Genomic DNA, 13,185 nt, shown 5'->3' on the forward strand with positions numbered 1-13,185 from the left:
GACTGCCCATTCTTAAAACGTATGTTCTGTGTAATTAACTTGGTTTAGTACGAATTTCTGAATTTTGCTACAGCTTTTAAATTAAGACTTTTTGCTCTTCATACAATATAAAGCAATTTGATTCGATTTGACTTTTAGTACAGTACATTATTATGACGCTATACATCGAATAGTTAAAGGATACTACTACTATCAAGGATAGAAACTTCGAGATCAGAGGAGTGGAAGGGGAGTTTTCACAGGGCTGATCTCAATAAGTAAAAAAATACCTGAACAGGTTTTCTCTCTTCTTAAGAGTAAAAACACATTTACATTATTTTCTCGATTAAAATGGAGCATCGTAAAAAAAACAATTGGTTGGCGAGTACTATAGGTGCTAGTTGCGGTGCAAAACCGCGGTACCATAAATGCAAAGGAAACCATTTATACTCACAATGCGACAAAAATATCGCGGTAATGTGCTGCAACTGAGGGAACACGCACCCAGTTAACTATTCCAGATGTCTGAAAAACCCCCACTAAATTTTTAAATAAATTAAAAAAGCAACATCAAAATAACATAACTGCATTAAAGAACACGCACTATTTCAACTAGGCAATTTATATTTATTTAATTATTATTCTTCATTATGATATTCACTCATTCACATGATAGTCGGTCATTATTTACTCATAAATACATAAGTGGTACATCTGCGAAAACACTAGCACAGATCTGGTAATAATCTCGCAGTACAGCTAAGTGTATATAAAATAGGTCCAGCGGAGGACTGAACGGAGTAATTTTCACTTGGGGGAGTGGCATAAATCTTGGTTTCGTCTTTGGCCTGCTATAGTCAACTCTTTTCCTTACACTGAACTTTCCCATCCCTTTAACTACTTTCACCCTCCTCCCCATTCAGTCCAGAGATGCCGAGTAGCACAGAGTGTTCATATAGAAATACGGTAAACGCATTACTAGCTAGTCTGGCATACAGAGAAAACAAGTTTACATGGAATAAGACAAAGTGCAGGACTGTTTAAAAATTTTTTACATTCCATCTGATGCCAAAGAGCTTTTCTAAAGTAGAAAAACGAGATAAATTACATCAAAGGGCTGCATGGAAATTATTTGCCAGATCGTAAATTCCAATTTTAAAAGATACAGAGACCTATAATCAGCTTTCACCAATTTTATTCATTTCAATCAGCATCAATTTTCAAGGCAGTTGACATTATGGTGTATTCATTTTAGATATTGAGAGTGATTTTTGAACCGTGCTTTTAGAATAAGTTTAGTTTTATTTTAGGAATATGCTGTAATTTTTGATAAATTCCAGGTCAATTTAAGTTTCTTGTATCTTTAAAGGCATTTCGCCTAAATTAATATATATTTAACAGGAATTCACAGAGGATGCTTAAAATGTTCAAATAAAACGAGAAAATTTCAATGGAGGATTGTCATAGTTTAGAAGAATTGTAAGCTGGTGTAATTTGAATCATTTTAGTTTTAAAGAAAAAAAGTGCTGCTCTGTGTCTTTAACTTTTAATAAAAATGTAATCAAATATACTTACAGGGTGCACAATTACAGGACTGTAAACATAACAAAGACTTGGGTGTTATAGTAGACTGTAAACTGGCATTTATAGACAACATTATTGAATTGGTTAATAAGGCATATAAAAAAAAATTGATTTCTTGTCAGATCCACTAAGGGTTTTAGCGTTGAGTGTTGTTCAAGATTGTTTGACAGTCTGGTGTTGCCGGTGCTGAAGTATGGCTGCATTGTATGGACTCCACAATATGGAATATTTTTAAGGGTTCACCAATCTATAAAATGTGCAACTTTTTTAATATTTATGCAAGTGACTTAGAGTTGGATTTAATTAGCTCAGATGAATTCATAAAACTTGTAATTTACAGATTTTTTGATTCTCAGATGCAGGTTTTGGAGCATAGTTTGCATTATTTATTTGTATTTTTTTTCCTAGATGATTGGGTCGTTTTGGCTGTGTAGGTATATGATTTGCTTTCAATAGTATTTATTTCTACTTAGATTTTAATACTATTAGAATTGTATCTGTAATTGGCCTTTTCGCTGCTGATGCATTATAAATAAATAAAATGTTGAATAAATGGGTAAATTATGATATATTAGATTCTTTAAATTGTTTTTGTACTACTTGATTTAGTTACCTGATGGAGGAGCCGCCATTGGAAGGAGTAATAAAACACTACTTAAACAACCGCTAAAAATATAATTAAATAAATAAAAATTGGCTTTTAAAAAATATACAAAACAAAAAAGGTAAATTTGAACTATTCCTAAAGTGCTACAAGCATTCGGCATAAATACAGTATAATAAATACACATCTGGCCATAAGTTCATTTCTATGGGCATTTATCCATAATATCAAAGTTCAGCAAGCAACCACTGATAGAATCGACGGACCTGGGAAGAGATTCTTGTTTAAAAGTTATATTGAACTAATATCTACTAACATCTAACTTTTTCCGCCAAAAAATAAAAACGATCGAAATGCTACCCTGGCCAGATGCGTAAAACTTTAAACGAGAATCATCTACGTTTTCGTCCCATTAACGAAACAATTACCGTTATTTACAAACAAACTATTCTTATTATGAATCCGATTCACGTGTCTGATTAAATAACTCTCCTTCATGAATCCCTTATCGCACTCCCTACAAAAAAACTCCCGTTTATTGTGAGTGTCCATGTGTTGCAGGTAAGCGTTTTTACTAGTGAAAGACACGTCACATTCACTACAACTGATACCGGAATCGGAGATGTGAGTCCATTTGTGGGCGGTCAGGTAACTTTTGACCGTGAACGTTTTCCGGCATATTTGGCAGACGTAAGGGCGCAGGCCCGAGTGGCCCCTTTTGTGAGTGTTTAAACTCGATTTTTGGGTAAAACGTTTTTTGCACACGTCGCATTGGTAGGGGCGTTCGCCGGTGTGTACTCGCATGTGGACCTACCAAAGAAACACAATTTTTTATTATAAAACAATATAGTTAATTCAATTTTAAGTAGTTTTATAAAATGTTCGGTAAATTTCTAAAAATATTTGACTTTTAGCTACTGTAGAACAATTCAACTTTTTTCTTAGAAATTCAAGTGACAATTAAGTAGGGGAAAGGTGTACAAAACGACATAGTGGGGTAAAATGACATACTTATTATATATAACTTGCTAACGTCGTAAGAATATACGCATGCGCTAAATTAGATCATAAATTATTTACCCAACAGGTTCCAACCACTTCAGTTTGTCTCTGCAAACTAACGGAGGTGTACGCTCGATATTTCTAAATTTGTGGTGCAAAAATATTTTTCGCGCTTTGTTTAATTTGGTTATAATACTAGATAACATTTCGCTAGGTGAGTTGTTTTATTTTAACTGATTATTTAAACTATTTTTTTTAACATTTAGTAATAAGAGATTTACAAGAGGAATAAGTCACATATTAGAAAAAAAAATTTTTTTGTTTTCTCTAGTCGTGTAAAATGGCATAGTGCGTTGTCGGCTAAAATGACATAGTATGTCATTTTGCCCGACTTATAGAAATAATTTTTTTATTTGTTATTGCAGATTGTCATGCCCCGATTGTACGAAAGAAAGACAAATAGGCAGTCATGGAGTACAGATTCGATGTTAAAAGCCATAGAAGCGCTCAATAATGGTGAAATGGGCTGGTTAAAGGCATCTAAGACTTACGGGGTACCACAAGCAAACCTACGAAGACATGCTTTAAAAACAAATAAAACAATAAAGACGGGGAAAAACGCCTGGGTAGATTTAAGCCTGCTTTTCCACCAGAAGTAGAACGGCAGTTAGTTGAACATCTAAAACTTCTAGAGTCAAGATTTTTTGGACTCACAGGGAAGGATGTGTTAAGCTTGGCCTACCAGTTAGCTTTTGAAAATGGCTTTCAACACAATTTTAACCGTGAGAAGAAAACAGCAGGAAAAGATTGGCTGCGAGAATTCCGAAGAAGAAATCATAGCATATATATAGGATATAGCATTACGCAAGCCAGAGGCGACATCTGCTGCTAGAGCTCAGGCTTTCAACAAACCCCAAGTTGCTCGTTTTTTTGAGATTCTAGAAAAGGTGATTAAAAAAGAAAATATCAACCCACTTAACATATATAACGTCGATGAAACAGCACTCTCTACTGTGCAAAAGCCTCAAAAAATATTTGCAACAACAGGTCGTAAGCAAGTAGGAGCCATAACCAGTGCCGAAAGGGGATCCCATGTAACCGTTGTTTGCTGCATGAGTTCCAATGGTAATTTTATCCCACCAGCCTTAATATTTCTAAGAAAAAACATGAAGAACGAACTTACTGATAATGCTCCCCCAGGGACTCTTGGCATTGCTCAGGAGTTTGGTTGGATGACTGGACCAGTATTTTTGCAATTGTTAAAACATTTTCAAAAGTTTACAAAAGCCTCATCAGACGAAAAGGTGCTTTTAATTGTTGATGGCCATTCCAGCCATAAGTACCTTGATGGTCTTATTTTCTCCAAAGAACATGGTATTGTTTTGCTCTGCTTGCCTCCTCACTGCACCCACCGACTGCAGCCCCTTGATGTTTCATTCTTCGGTCCCTTAAAAACCTATTTCGATCAAGCTATAACCAAGTGGCTTAAGGCACACCCAGGCAGAGTTGTAACGCAATTTAAAATAGGTGCCTTACTTACTGAAACATATGGAAAAGCTGCCACTATTCAAAATGCAACCAACGGCTTTTCTAAAACCGGAATATGCCCACTAAATCCTGATGTATTTCCAGAATACATGTTTCAAGCAGCAGAGACAACAAGAATCTGAAGGTAATATAAATATAAAAAACACTCTAGCTGAAGAACCTTCCGCAGCACTATCTCTACAAACTTCAAGCGGGATGGGCAATTTAAAGGACGTAACAAATCTTCAAAAAGTAATCCCCAGTACATCAGATCAACAAAATAAAAGTTTACTTGCCGTTACTGTCTCCGATCTGAGTACCATTCCAGTAGGACCATTTATCTCAGGGAAAGAGGAAGCCGAGAAAGTGTCAGGGAATTACCGTGCTAAATTCTACTCCAAATTTGGAGGAAGCAAAATCAAGAACTACACCCACAGTCGAAAATAAAAAAAGAGCTGCAACTAAAAAGGTATTTCTTGACACTGACTCTGAATCGGAAAACAATCCATTCTTAATAGAAGACGACGAAGATTGTACTTGCATTTACTGTGTGGAAAAATTTAAAAGGTCAAAGGCAAAGGAAATTTGGCTGCAATGTTGTTCTTGCTCGAAATGGGCACACGCTGAGTGTGCTGGAGTCGACAAAAAAAGTAAGATGTTTATTTGTGAACTGTGTTGCGATAATTAATTTTCTACAGAAATTTTTGGCAATATTTAATAGGTATGTCATTTTACCCACTTAGGAGGGTAAAACGAACTTTTACCTTTTTAAATTAAATACTTTAAAATGAGAATTTCTTTTTGAGTTTTTTTAGTGATTTTTATTTTGGAAAATAGAGTAGAGATGCCTGTATTTTTTTGTTACTTTTGTAGAATTAAAATATTTTGTGTACATAGACAATTTTGATTTTTGAAAACCCTATGTCATTTTGTACACCCTTCCCCTACATGTTATAAGTATTTAGTTGTATGAGTGAAGAACAATTACTATCAAACTTACCAGAGGAATAACAGGGAATTAGACCGTTTTTGTTGTATTTCGTATCTTTTAATTGAAAGAATAATAGAACGAAATTAAACCAACCAAATATAAATTCTAAAATACAGGATGAATTGGGATGAAACATTCCAAACTTCAGGTGAGTATTGTACATGTGAAAAGAATTAAAAAAAACACACATATGTATGTTCTTATTTGTTTTTAAATTATAGCATACTTAAAAGATCTTAAATAGTTTTCAACTTCTTATCATACTTTCTTCGCATATATTTATTTGACCGATGAAGCATTCACCCGATAAAAGAAATAAGTACCGATGACATACCTCGCTGTCTCAACTGTGTAGTCTATAGCGCCTAAATTACCCTCCAGTACAAAAGACTATACTGCAGTGTATTGCAGCAGAAGTATAAAATGTGGAAGTATAATGCTCCTAATGTAAAATCTGGGAATAAAAGTGGAACTAAATTGCTAAAACTTCTGTGTAGAAGTCTACGAGCGCCGCATAAAACCTTCGTAGGGATCACTAGTTAATGCTAACTAATGCATTAAGCAAAAAAGGCTTGGCAGAATCCAAGTATTGACATAATTTTTAAAGTCTTTTTGCTAATTTGCTCCAAAGTTTTATAAACCTTTTTTGGTTATTTTAATTAACCACATTGCAAATAATTTGTCATATCTTTTAGAAATTTTTAGTAATTTTTCATTTTGTTTTAGGCAACTTTTTAGGTTTTTAACACTCTTGGAGTAATTTTCTATCCTACTTCTAGAAAATATTCTTTTCAAGTATTCCAGGCTTTCAAAGTAGTTTTTTTATTTGACATTATTTTTATATATGATTTTATTGCAGACATTCAAAACTTCTATTTAAAAAACATTTTCTTTCTCATCAAAACTTTCCATTTTTTTTAAAGTAATTTTTGATTAAGCCCTCATGATTTTCATGTCTTTTATGTATTTTTTATGATTTACAATAGTCTTTCATCTTAGAAGGCTCCCAGGGTCTTTTTTAACATATTTTCTTATGCAGTAGATACACTAGATACAGTAATAAAGACAGTCTTAAAGGACCTAATTGAGGAGCCACCACTAATTTTTAGGACATTTGTTAAGAAGCTAAGGTAAACTGGCAGACAATATTCAAATAATGGAAAAATAAGTGCTTCAACAAGTCTCTGCCATTTTATGTGATCTGTAAGAATAGATTCGAAAGATGATGAACATTACACGAACAATTACTGATGTTACCCATGATTTATAGATCAGTTATAGGATTTAAAGGATTAGTTTTAATCAGAACATCATTATAATCAAATGTACGATCCTGACCTTAAGAATTGCAGGGCAGATACTAAGTTAAATATAAATAAGATAAACAAAATAGGACACTCAATAAAGGGCAAGTTTATTATTTGATTTCAGTGGATACTTAGTGCAAAGAATGCTAATAAACTATACTAATGAACTTACCTCTAAATAAGGTTTCCTGCAAAAAGCAGCATTACAATTGGTACACATAAATGGCTTACTAGCAGAATGCTGTTTCATATGCACATAATAGCTGGAAGCGGAAGCCAGGGTTTTATTGCAAATTTTACAAGTTTGCGGTTTTGGTTTCTTATCAACAATCGGACTCATTGGTTTGTCATTTAAGTCTTGTTTTATTATGGCACAGGGTTCATTTATGTCACTGCTCTAAAAGCAACAATATTCATATTAAATAAATTGCATTTTAAACTTAAATATTTTACCATTGATTCGTCTGTTTGTAGAGGTTCCTGTTTTGGTTCTTGTAAAGACTCGTACGTAATGGACACTTCGGGCGTGAGAAATGATGATTGGGTAGGGGCTACTTGATAATTGTTGTATGTGTTGTTACTGGTTGCATTGTTTGAATAGTAATTTAGTGGTTCTAGCCTTATTCCATCAAAGATTTGGTGGGCTAGAGGGTGAAACATCCTGAAAGGTTGGTAATTTAAAAATTCATTTAAGCATTTATATTGTTTGCAAAAAGATTCACATTAACCCAGCTCAGGTATATTCTATCAATTTGGAATTGGTTTTCATTGACCCCCTTGAATCCCCACAGCTCTGGGCCTAAACAGATTCTCAGTAATTTATTATTTCTAGCAGTGCCCTGATAAGTGAAAAAAAATATGTTGGTTTTAGGTGAACCTATTTTGCTATTTTTGATATTTAGCTAAGAAACTGTATTTACTAAATAAGTGTCTCCAAAATCTGGTTTTTTACTTTTAAATAAAAAAATATTAATAAACAATAATATAATAGATTAGAACTCAAATAATGTTTAGTTTAAATTTCTGCAGCAAGACACTAAGGTCAACATCAATATCTATTATTAAGAAGGCATTACAGGAAGATTATAATATAAATTAAAGCAGTATACCTTGTGTAAAGCTAAGGGACTAAAGTGCTCATAAAACCGCTTTACTTAATAAATTATTTAAAATAATTCTATATATTTATTTATTTATTACAAATTAAGAGTAAACAAAAACAGTAATCAGCTGATAATTGATATCTGTCAGAGCTACGACAGACGAAAATGACATATGTCAATATGTTAATCTCTTAGACAAGGTTAGAGACGTAAAAAAGTATATAGTAAAATGACTTCTTAAACTGTGCTAGATGACGCTACAATCTTTTTTGTGGTAATTTATATATACACACACATTAAAATGATCTAGGGGAAAAAGCCGTTTTATTTGTTGGGCCGCGCTTTAAACACACCTAATCACATTCATCATATTAAATTATTCTTGTTGACATCAAATTAATAGTTTAAATTTGTCAAGGCGAATTTCTGTAGGTAAACTGAAAAATGTATTCAGTACAATTTTTGCTGCCAATGTAATGAGAATTTGTTTCAATTGTACGTGCGTGAAACCCAGTTACGAGCTGTTAGTATGGTACAGGGTGGTATGAACATCCGCGACTTTCCAGAAGGTGTAAAATCTATCAAGACTAAGGATTAAAAGAGACTGGTGAAGTGAGAGAAAAAGGTACTGATCCAACAAGAGTAAAAGAACCTGATACATGATAGGTTTTTCGCCTTTATCAGGGACTAAGAAACTGTAATATTACTGCCAACCAGCTATGAGCTTCAAAAAATTCAAGGAATTTATCAGTGCAGAAACAATAAGGAATAGGTAACATGAAAACAATCTTATAATAATACCGTTTATTTTTACCGCAACATAATCAATACAATAGTCTAAGCAAGTAAATGCATGAATTGCAAAAAAAGGATATGAAAGCTATTACAAATTATTGAACCCCTATACAATTATTAAACATAAAACTACACGAATAATATTATATCGCATGAGTAATGCAGTTTAAAAAGAAAGAAAAACAAGTTAATCTTAAATTAAACTACCCATACTAGAATTTTGTAGTAGTAAGTCGACGCAGCTGCACAGCTAAATAGCGATGAATGCATTTTACCCCTTGCATTTGGCATCGTGTAGCTTTTGTGACACAGGATCGTATTTTCTTATGCCGTAAATATATCGCAAACAACTTTCAACTTTTCTTAATTCACTTTGTTACATATCTTGTTAGACATGGTCCATGCGTGTCGCAATAGTTGAACTGACTTAACACTAAAGAATCTGCTAATTCTATTTTTTGTTTTACCGTTAATAAATGGCCATGCGGATAATGCATTTTTAAGGAAATAGGATATGCTTTTTATCGTACATATTTGCTCCCTAAAACAAGGTTCTGCATCAATTCTTAAAGCAAGATTTTTTGCGCAATTAGTAAATTGTAAGGCAGGACTTCCACTTCTATATTCAGATCTAACATTAAACGATCTCTACATTTACCGAAAACCATTGCAGAAGATTTAATTGGATTGATAAGCAATCCTTTAATATATTAACTTGACCTAATTAATTAGGCATCTTTATGAAAGCGATTCCGTTAGAGCTACCAGTACTTTCTCGTGGAAATAGCGCAAAGAAATTAGGATGGACCAAAAAACATTAGAATTGGCAAGAGCGTGCATTCTTTTTACTGATGAATCAAGGTTTAGTTTACGTTTTGATTCAAGAAGGCAAGGGAAGAGTTGCTGAACTGAAAAGTATGCAAGAGCAATTGAGCAAAACGACATTGACAATTTCGAGCTGTTTGCTCGACAGGACTTTTTGGCGCGAGAATCTTTCGAGACAACAAGCGTTAGCTAATAAGAGGTTCTATAAGTAAGCTCGGCCACCATATTTGAACCAGGCGATAGATTTAAAAAAAAAAGAACTATTTGGAAGCTTTGCAAGATGGGTCAATGGGAAAACGGTGGAAAATCAGTGTTGCGTGGATCAATGTTCACCTAGTTCACCCGATTTTTAAATTTCTTTCTTCGAAGAAAAGAGGTGTACAAAAATAAGCCATACGCTTGATATACTCAAAGCTCGCATTCGTAATGTAATTAGGAATATTTATCCAGAAAGTTAAAAGTGTACAGCAAGAATTCATCGATCGTCTGGGGTACTGCAGAGCTGTTAATGGCGGTCACTTCAAGCATTTGATAAAATAAATTTTAGGAATGTGGAACGTAATTAATTAATTTATGTTTCAACAAAGTGTTATACATTTTTATTTAAACATAATTATTTCGTGAACAGTTGAAGACAAGTTGGGATATTATACATAACATGTCCAGAATTTTCCAGATAGTCCGAAAATGCAAAAATATACAGGAGGTTCCATTTCAGGGAAACATATTTTTTCTGCCATACTTTCTTGCAATACCTTGTATATTCATACCATTTGATGCCAAAATATGCTCGATCCAAAAATAAAATCACCATCGCCGAGGATTTAAAAAAATATCTTGCCTTTTATTGAATTTATTTGTTATTAAATCACAACCCTGTATATAATATACTAAATGTAAAGAGAAACGTTGTTAAAATTGGGAAAAAATTAAAGTATTATCCACAAATGGATAGCAAGAACAAGGCGAAAGAATTTAAAAAAACAACTTTTTTACTTATAAGATCATAAATAAGCAATTTACAATTAATTAATTTTCTGGCATAAAAACAGATTTTGAGCATTACAGGGCAAGCTGACCCAATATCCGGTATAGACTCTTCCGACACAAAAAGCGGTACTTCCGGGACTCGGCTCTCCTGAATTCCAGTTTGCATATTCGGCCGGTTCCAAGGAGTGTATCCAGACCCATTTCGATTCGAACACTTGGGTTTGCTCGTATACCGCTCCTAACCAGTAATCCTTTCCTGAAATTAATAATATTATCGAATTCACATGTTTAAATTTACATCTTGCTCTTACCAATGGGTACGGTATTATTCAACTCGGCTTCATCAGTTTCATTTAAAATCGAGGCTAATTGATAGCCTAACGCTTTACATGTTACAAAAGCGTCTAAAAATGTAGTCTACAAAAGCAGTTGTTTTAAAGCTATATATTATGTAAAGTTAATTGCCTACTTTATATCCTGAAATTAGAAACTTTTTTCCTAGTTGAGTCAATCCCGATTCTTCTAAGGCATTAGTATATAATCCTAAGATAGCTAAAAGAACTAGAGCTCTTAGCATTTTTCTTCAACTGATAAACTATTATCACAAATGAACCGGAATCTATTGTAACGACCTTAACCGCCGCGAATATATCAGCTGTTCAAGTCTGAATACTGGCGCGAATTTTAAATCGAAATAAATAGTAGAAAATAAATACAGCGTAATTGACTATTCTTATGCATTCAGTGTTTTAATTTACACCAAAGCGAATGATACAAAAGCTACACTATTAATGATTTTCTAAATGCTATGGCCCTCATCGGACATTGTTACGGCTTTATCTATGCTCATCAGTTTAAAATATTGGGTCATAAATTGTGTAGGATTATATCTTATCTATCATTTATTACCTTCTCTACTGAATCACCATCGGTAATTCACTAACATATTATGAAATTTCTGCCATTAAACATAGAAAAGGTTGCTTAAATAATATGAAAACTTCGCTATAAAAAATGTATTTCCTAATACCGAGACTTTCAGATAGAAAACTAGTTAAATATGCATTCTAGAAAACTGCTCCACTCCTATTCTTAAGATATTCAGAGGTATTATTTGTACCGCTTTATTTGGTAAACCATTTGTTAGAACAATTTTTTTATTAGGCAATCTTGCCTGATGGAAAAAAAGCTCAACTTAGGAGTTTACTGCTTATAAATGAAACATCAATTTTACATTACTAACCATTTATTTCCTTACATCATTTAAATTTACAAGTTGTAACATTCTTTAACATTAAAAAATAAAGTTAAAAGAACATATCGGATTATAGGTAACTCTTGTTTATATACAATTTTAGAATAAAATCGCCAAAAATATCATCGGAAATACCTAATTTTAAGCTTAGTTTATATTAGTATGGTACAATTACAAAAAAAAACATAAAACCTAATGGCACATCTTAAATAATAAAATAATATTAATATTCATAATTTATGTTCGCCGGGACATGTAACAACGTTAAAATAATTTTAAAAATATCAGTTCTCGAGTTAAAAAATGTCATGATATAGATTTCTTGTTTAACCTATAATTAAAATTTAATTGGCACGAACACTGTTAGATCATATACATAGGGAGATTTTGCCCGCTGCGTTTGATAATTATCTAGTATATTGCCCTAGATAGCCTTTATCCTGGCCGTATATTAAAAAAAATATTTAATTAAATAAATAAATATTTTCTTTTTCATTTAATATCCATTTTAACACATGAAAATATTAAAATAAGTATTTTCTTAGAAGGCACTTAACGTAAACAATTAAAATCACATAATTTAATATAATCATAATATTAATTAGTTATTAAAAATCTCTGTCCCATCCGGTCAAATCGTCCGGGGGCACTCCCGCTTCGTCAGGTGGATACGGGTCGAAATTCGATGTGTCCGTCACATTTCTTACGCTGGGTAAAATTGGAGGAGTCAGTGTTCTGTTCACCAAACCTTCCCAATTAAAGCCGTCAAACCATCTGAAAAAAAAAATAAGTTTTTAAATTCAAGATATTTCACAGTTTAGTGACAAGGATCTCTTTTGGGAACTATATTAGCATTATAATTGAAGAACGACGCATAGGTTCAAACTGCAAATCTACAATATTACGAGCCTTATTGTAAAATTGAGGAAAACAAAGAGAACACACAATCACTGTCTAACAACATAATTATAATACATGGCTACACGTGATTCGCTCTGACTAGAGCATCATTAGAATTATAATTATAAATATCAGTCTAAAAAATATTGAAAATAAAAAAGGTAAAATTGAACAACATAGACCTCATCGAGAATCGAACTCGGTACCACAAGATTAGAAGTATTGAGTGTAAAACCTATGGACTATCTAGTGATTTTGACATTTAGAGAGTTAAAGAATCTAGCTAAATTTAAGTAGATTAAACCAAAAAAAAGGGCAGGGAT

At 32.9% G+C, this 13,185-nt stretch overlaps 3 protein-coding genes across 11 annotated transcripts in view; all 3 read right to left on the reverse strand.

Moving 5' to 3' along the window:
* Positions 1-2,218: 2,218 nt before the first annotated feature.
* Positions 2,219-8,241, reverse strand: LOC126740296 (transcription factor che-1-like). 3 transcript variants are annotated; one of them, XM_050446257.1, is made up of 5 exons: positions 7,717-7,807; positions 7,448-7,655; positions 7,167-7,391; positions 2,743-2,977; positions 2,219-2,684 (listed from the first exon to the last, which is right to left on the reverse strand). In XM_050446257.1, coding segments are annotated over exons 1-5 (693 nt in total). In that variant the 5' UTR covers positions 7,719-7,807; the 3' UTR covers positions 2,219-2,661. The 3 variants fall into 3 exon arrangements, with proteins under 3 accessions (XP_050302214.1, XP_050302212.1, XP_050302211.1); XM_050446255.1 differs by lacking the exon at positions 7,717-7,807 and adding an exon at positions 8,104-8,241 and having other exon boundaries at positions 2,219-2,977; XM_050446254.1 differs by having other exon boundaries at positions 2,219-2,977; positions 7,717-7,737.
* Positions 8,242-10,554: 2,313 nt separating this feature from the next.
* LOC126740518 (collectin-12-like) lies at positions 10,555-11,532 on the reverse strand. Its single transcript, XM_050446588.1, has 3 exons — positions 11,177-11,532; positions 11,019-11,124; positions 10,555-10,963 (listed from the first exon to the last, which is right to left on the reverse strand). The coding sequence occupies exons 1-3, from the start codon at positions 11,282-11,284 to the stop codon at positions 10,743-10,745; spliced, it is 435 nt and encodes a 144-aa protein (XP_050302545.1). The 5' UTR covers positions 11,285-11,532; the 3' UTR covers positions 10,555-10,742.
* A 403-nt stretch (positions 11,533-11,935) lies between these two features.
* The window catches only part of LOC126740790 (cGMP-dependent protein kinase, isozyme 2 forms cD4/T1/T3A/T3B), a 189,101-nt gene continuing 187,851 nt past the window's right edge, over positions 11,936-13,185 (reverse strand). For all 7 annotated transcript variants that reach the window (XM_050446960.1, XM_050446961.1, XM_050446963.1 and 4 more), the window contains one exon: positions 11,936-12,736. In XM_050446960.1, the coding sequence (XP_050302917.1) occupies positions 12,571-12,736 (166 nt within the window). In that variant the 3' untranslated portion in view covers positions 11,936-12,570. The remainder of the gene's footprint in view (positions 12,737-13,185) is intronic.

The sequence above is a fragment of the Anthonomus grandis genome, chromosome 9, assembly GCF_022605725.1.
Source record: "Anthonomus grandis grandis chromosome 9, icAntGran1.3, whole genome shotgun sequence".
NCBI lineage: Eukaryota > Metazoa > Arthropoda > Insecta > Coleoptera > Curculionidae > Anthonomus > Anthonomus grandis.

What these genes read in the sequence shown, in the direction of transcription:
- LOC126740296 (XM_050446254.1), bottom strand. An exon ending in TACAAACAGACGAATCAATG is followed by an intron (nt 7,392 to 7,447) that starts GTAAAATATTTA and finishes TGTTGCTTTTAG; the next exon opens with AGCAGTGACATAAATGAACC. An exon ending in GCAGGAAACCTTATTTAGAG is followed by an intron (nt 2,978 to 7,166) that starts GTAAGTTCATTA and finishes TTTCTTTGGTAG; the next exon opens with GTCCACATGCGAGTACACAC.
- LOC126740518 (XM_050446588.1), bottom strand. Translation starts at nt 11,284, where the DNA reads ATGCTAAGAGCTCTAGTTCTTTTAGCTATCTTAGGATTATATACTAAT. An exon ending in TTCTAATTTCAGGATATAAA is followed by an intron (nt 11,125 to 11,176) that starts GTAGGCAATTAA and finishes CTGCTTTTGTAG; the next exon opens with ACTACATTTTTAGACGCTTT. An exon ending in GAATAATACCGTACCCATTG is followed by an intron (nt 10,964 to 11,018) that starts GTAAGAGCAAGA and finishes TATTAATTTCAG; the next exon opens with GAAAGGATTACTGGTTAGGA.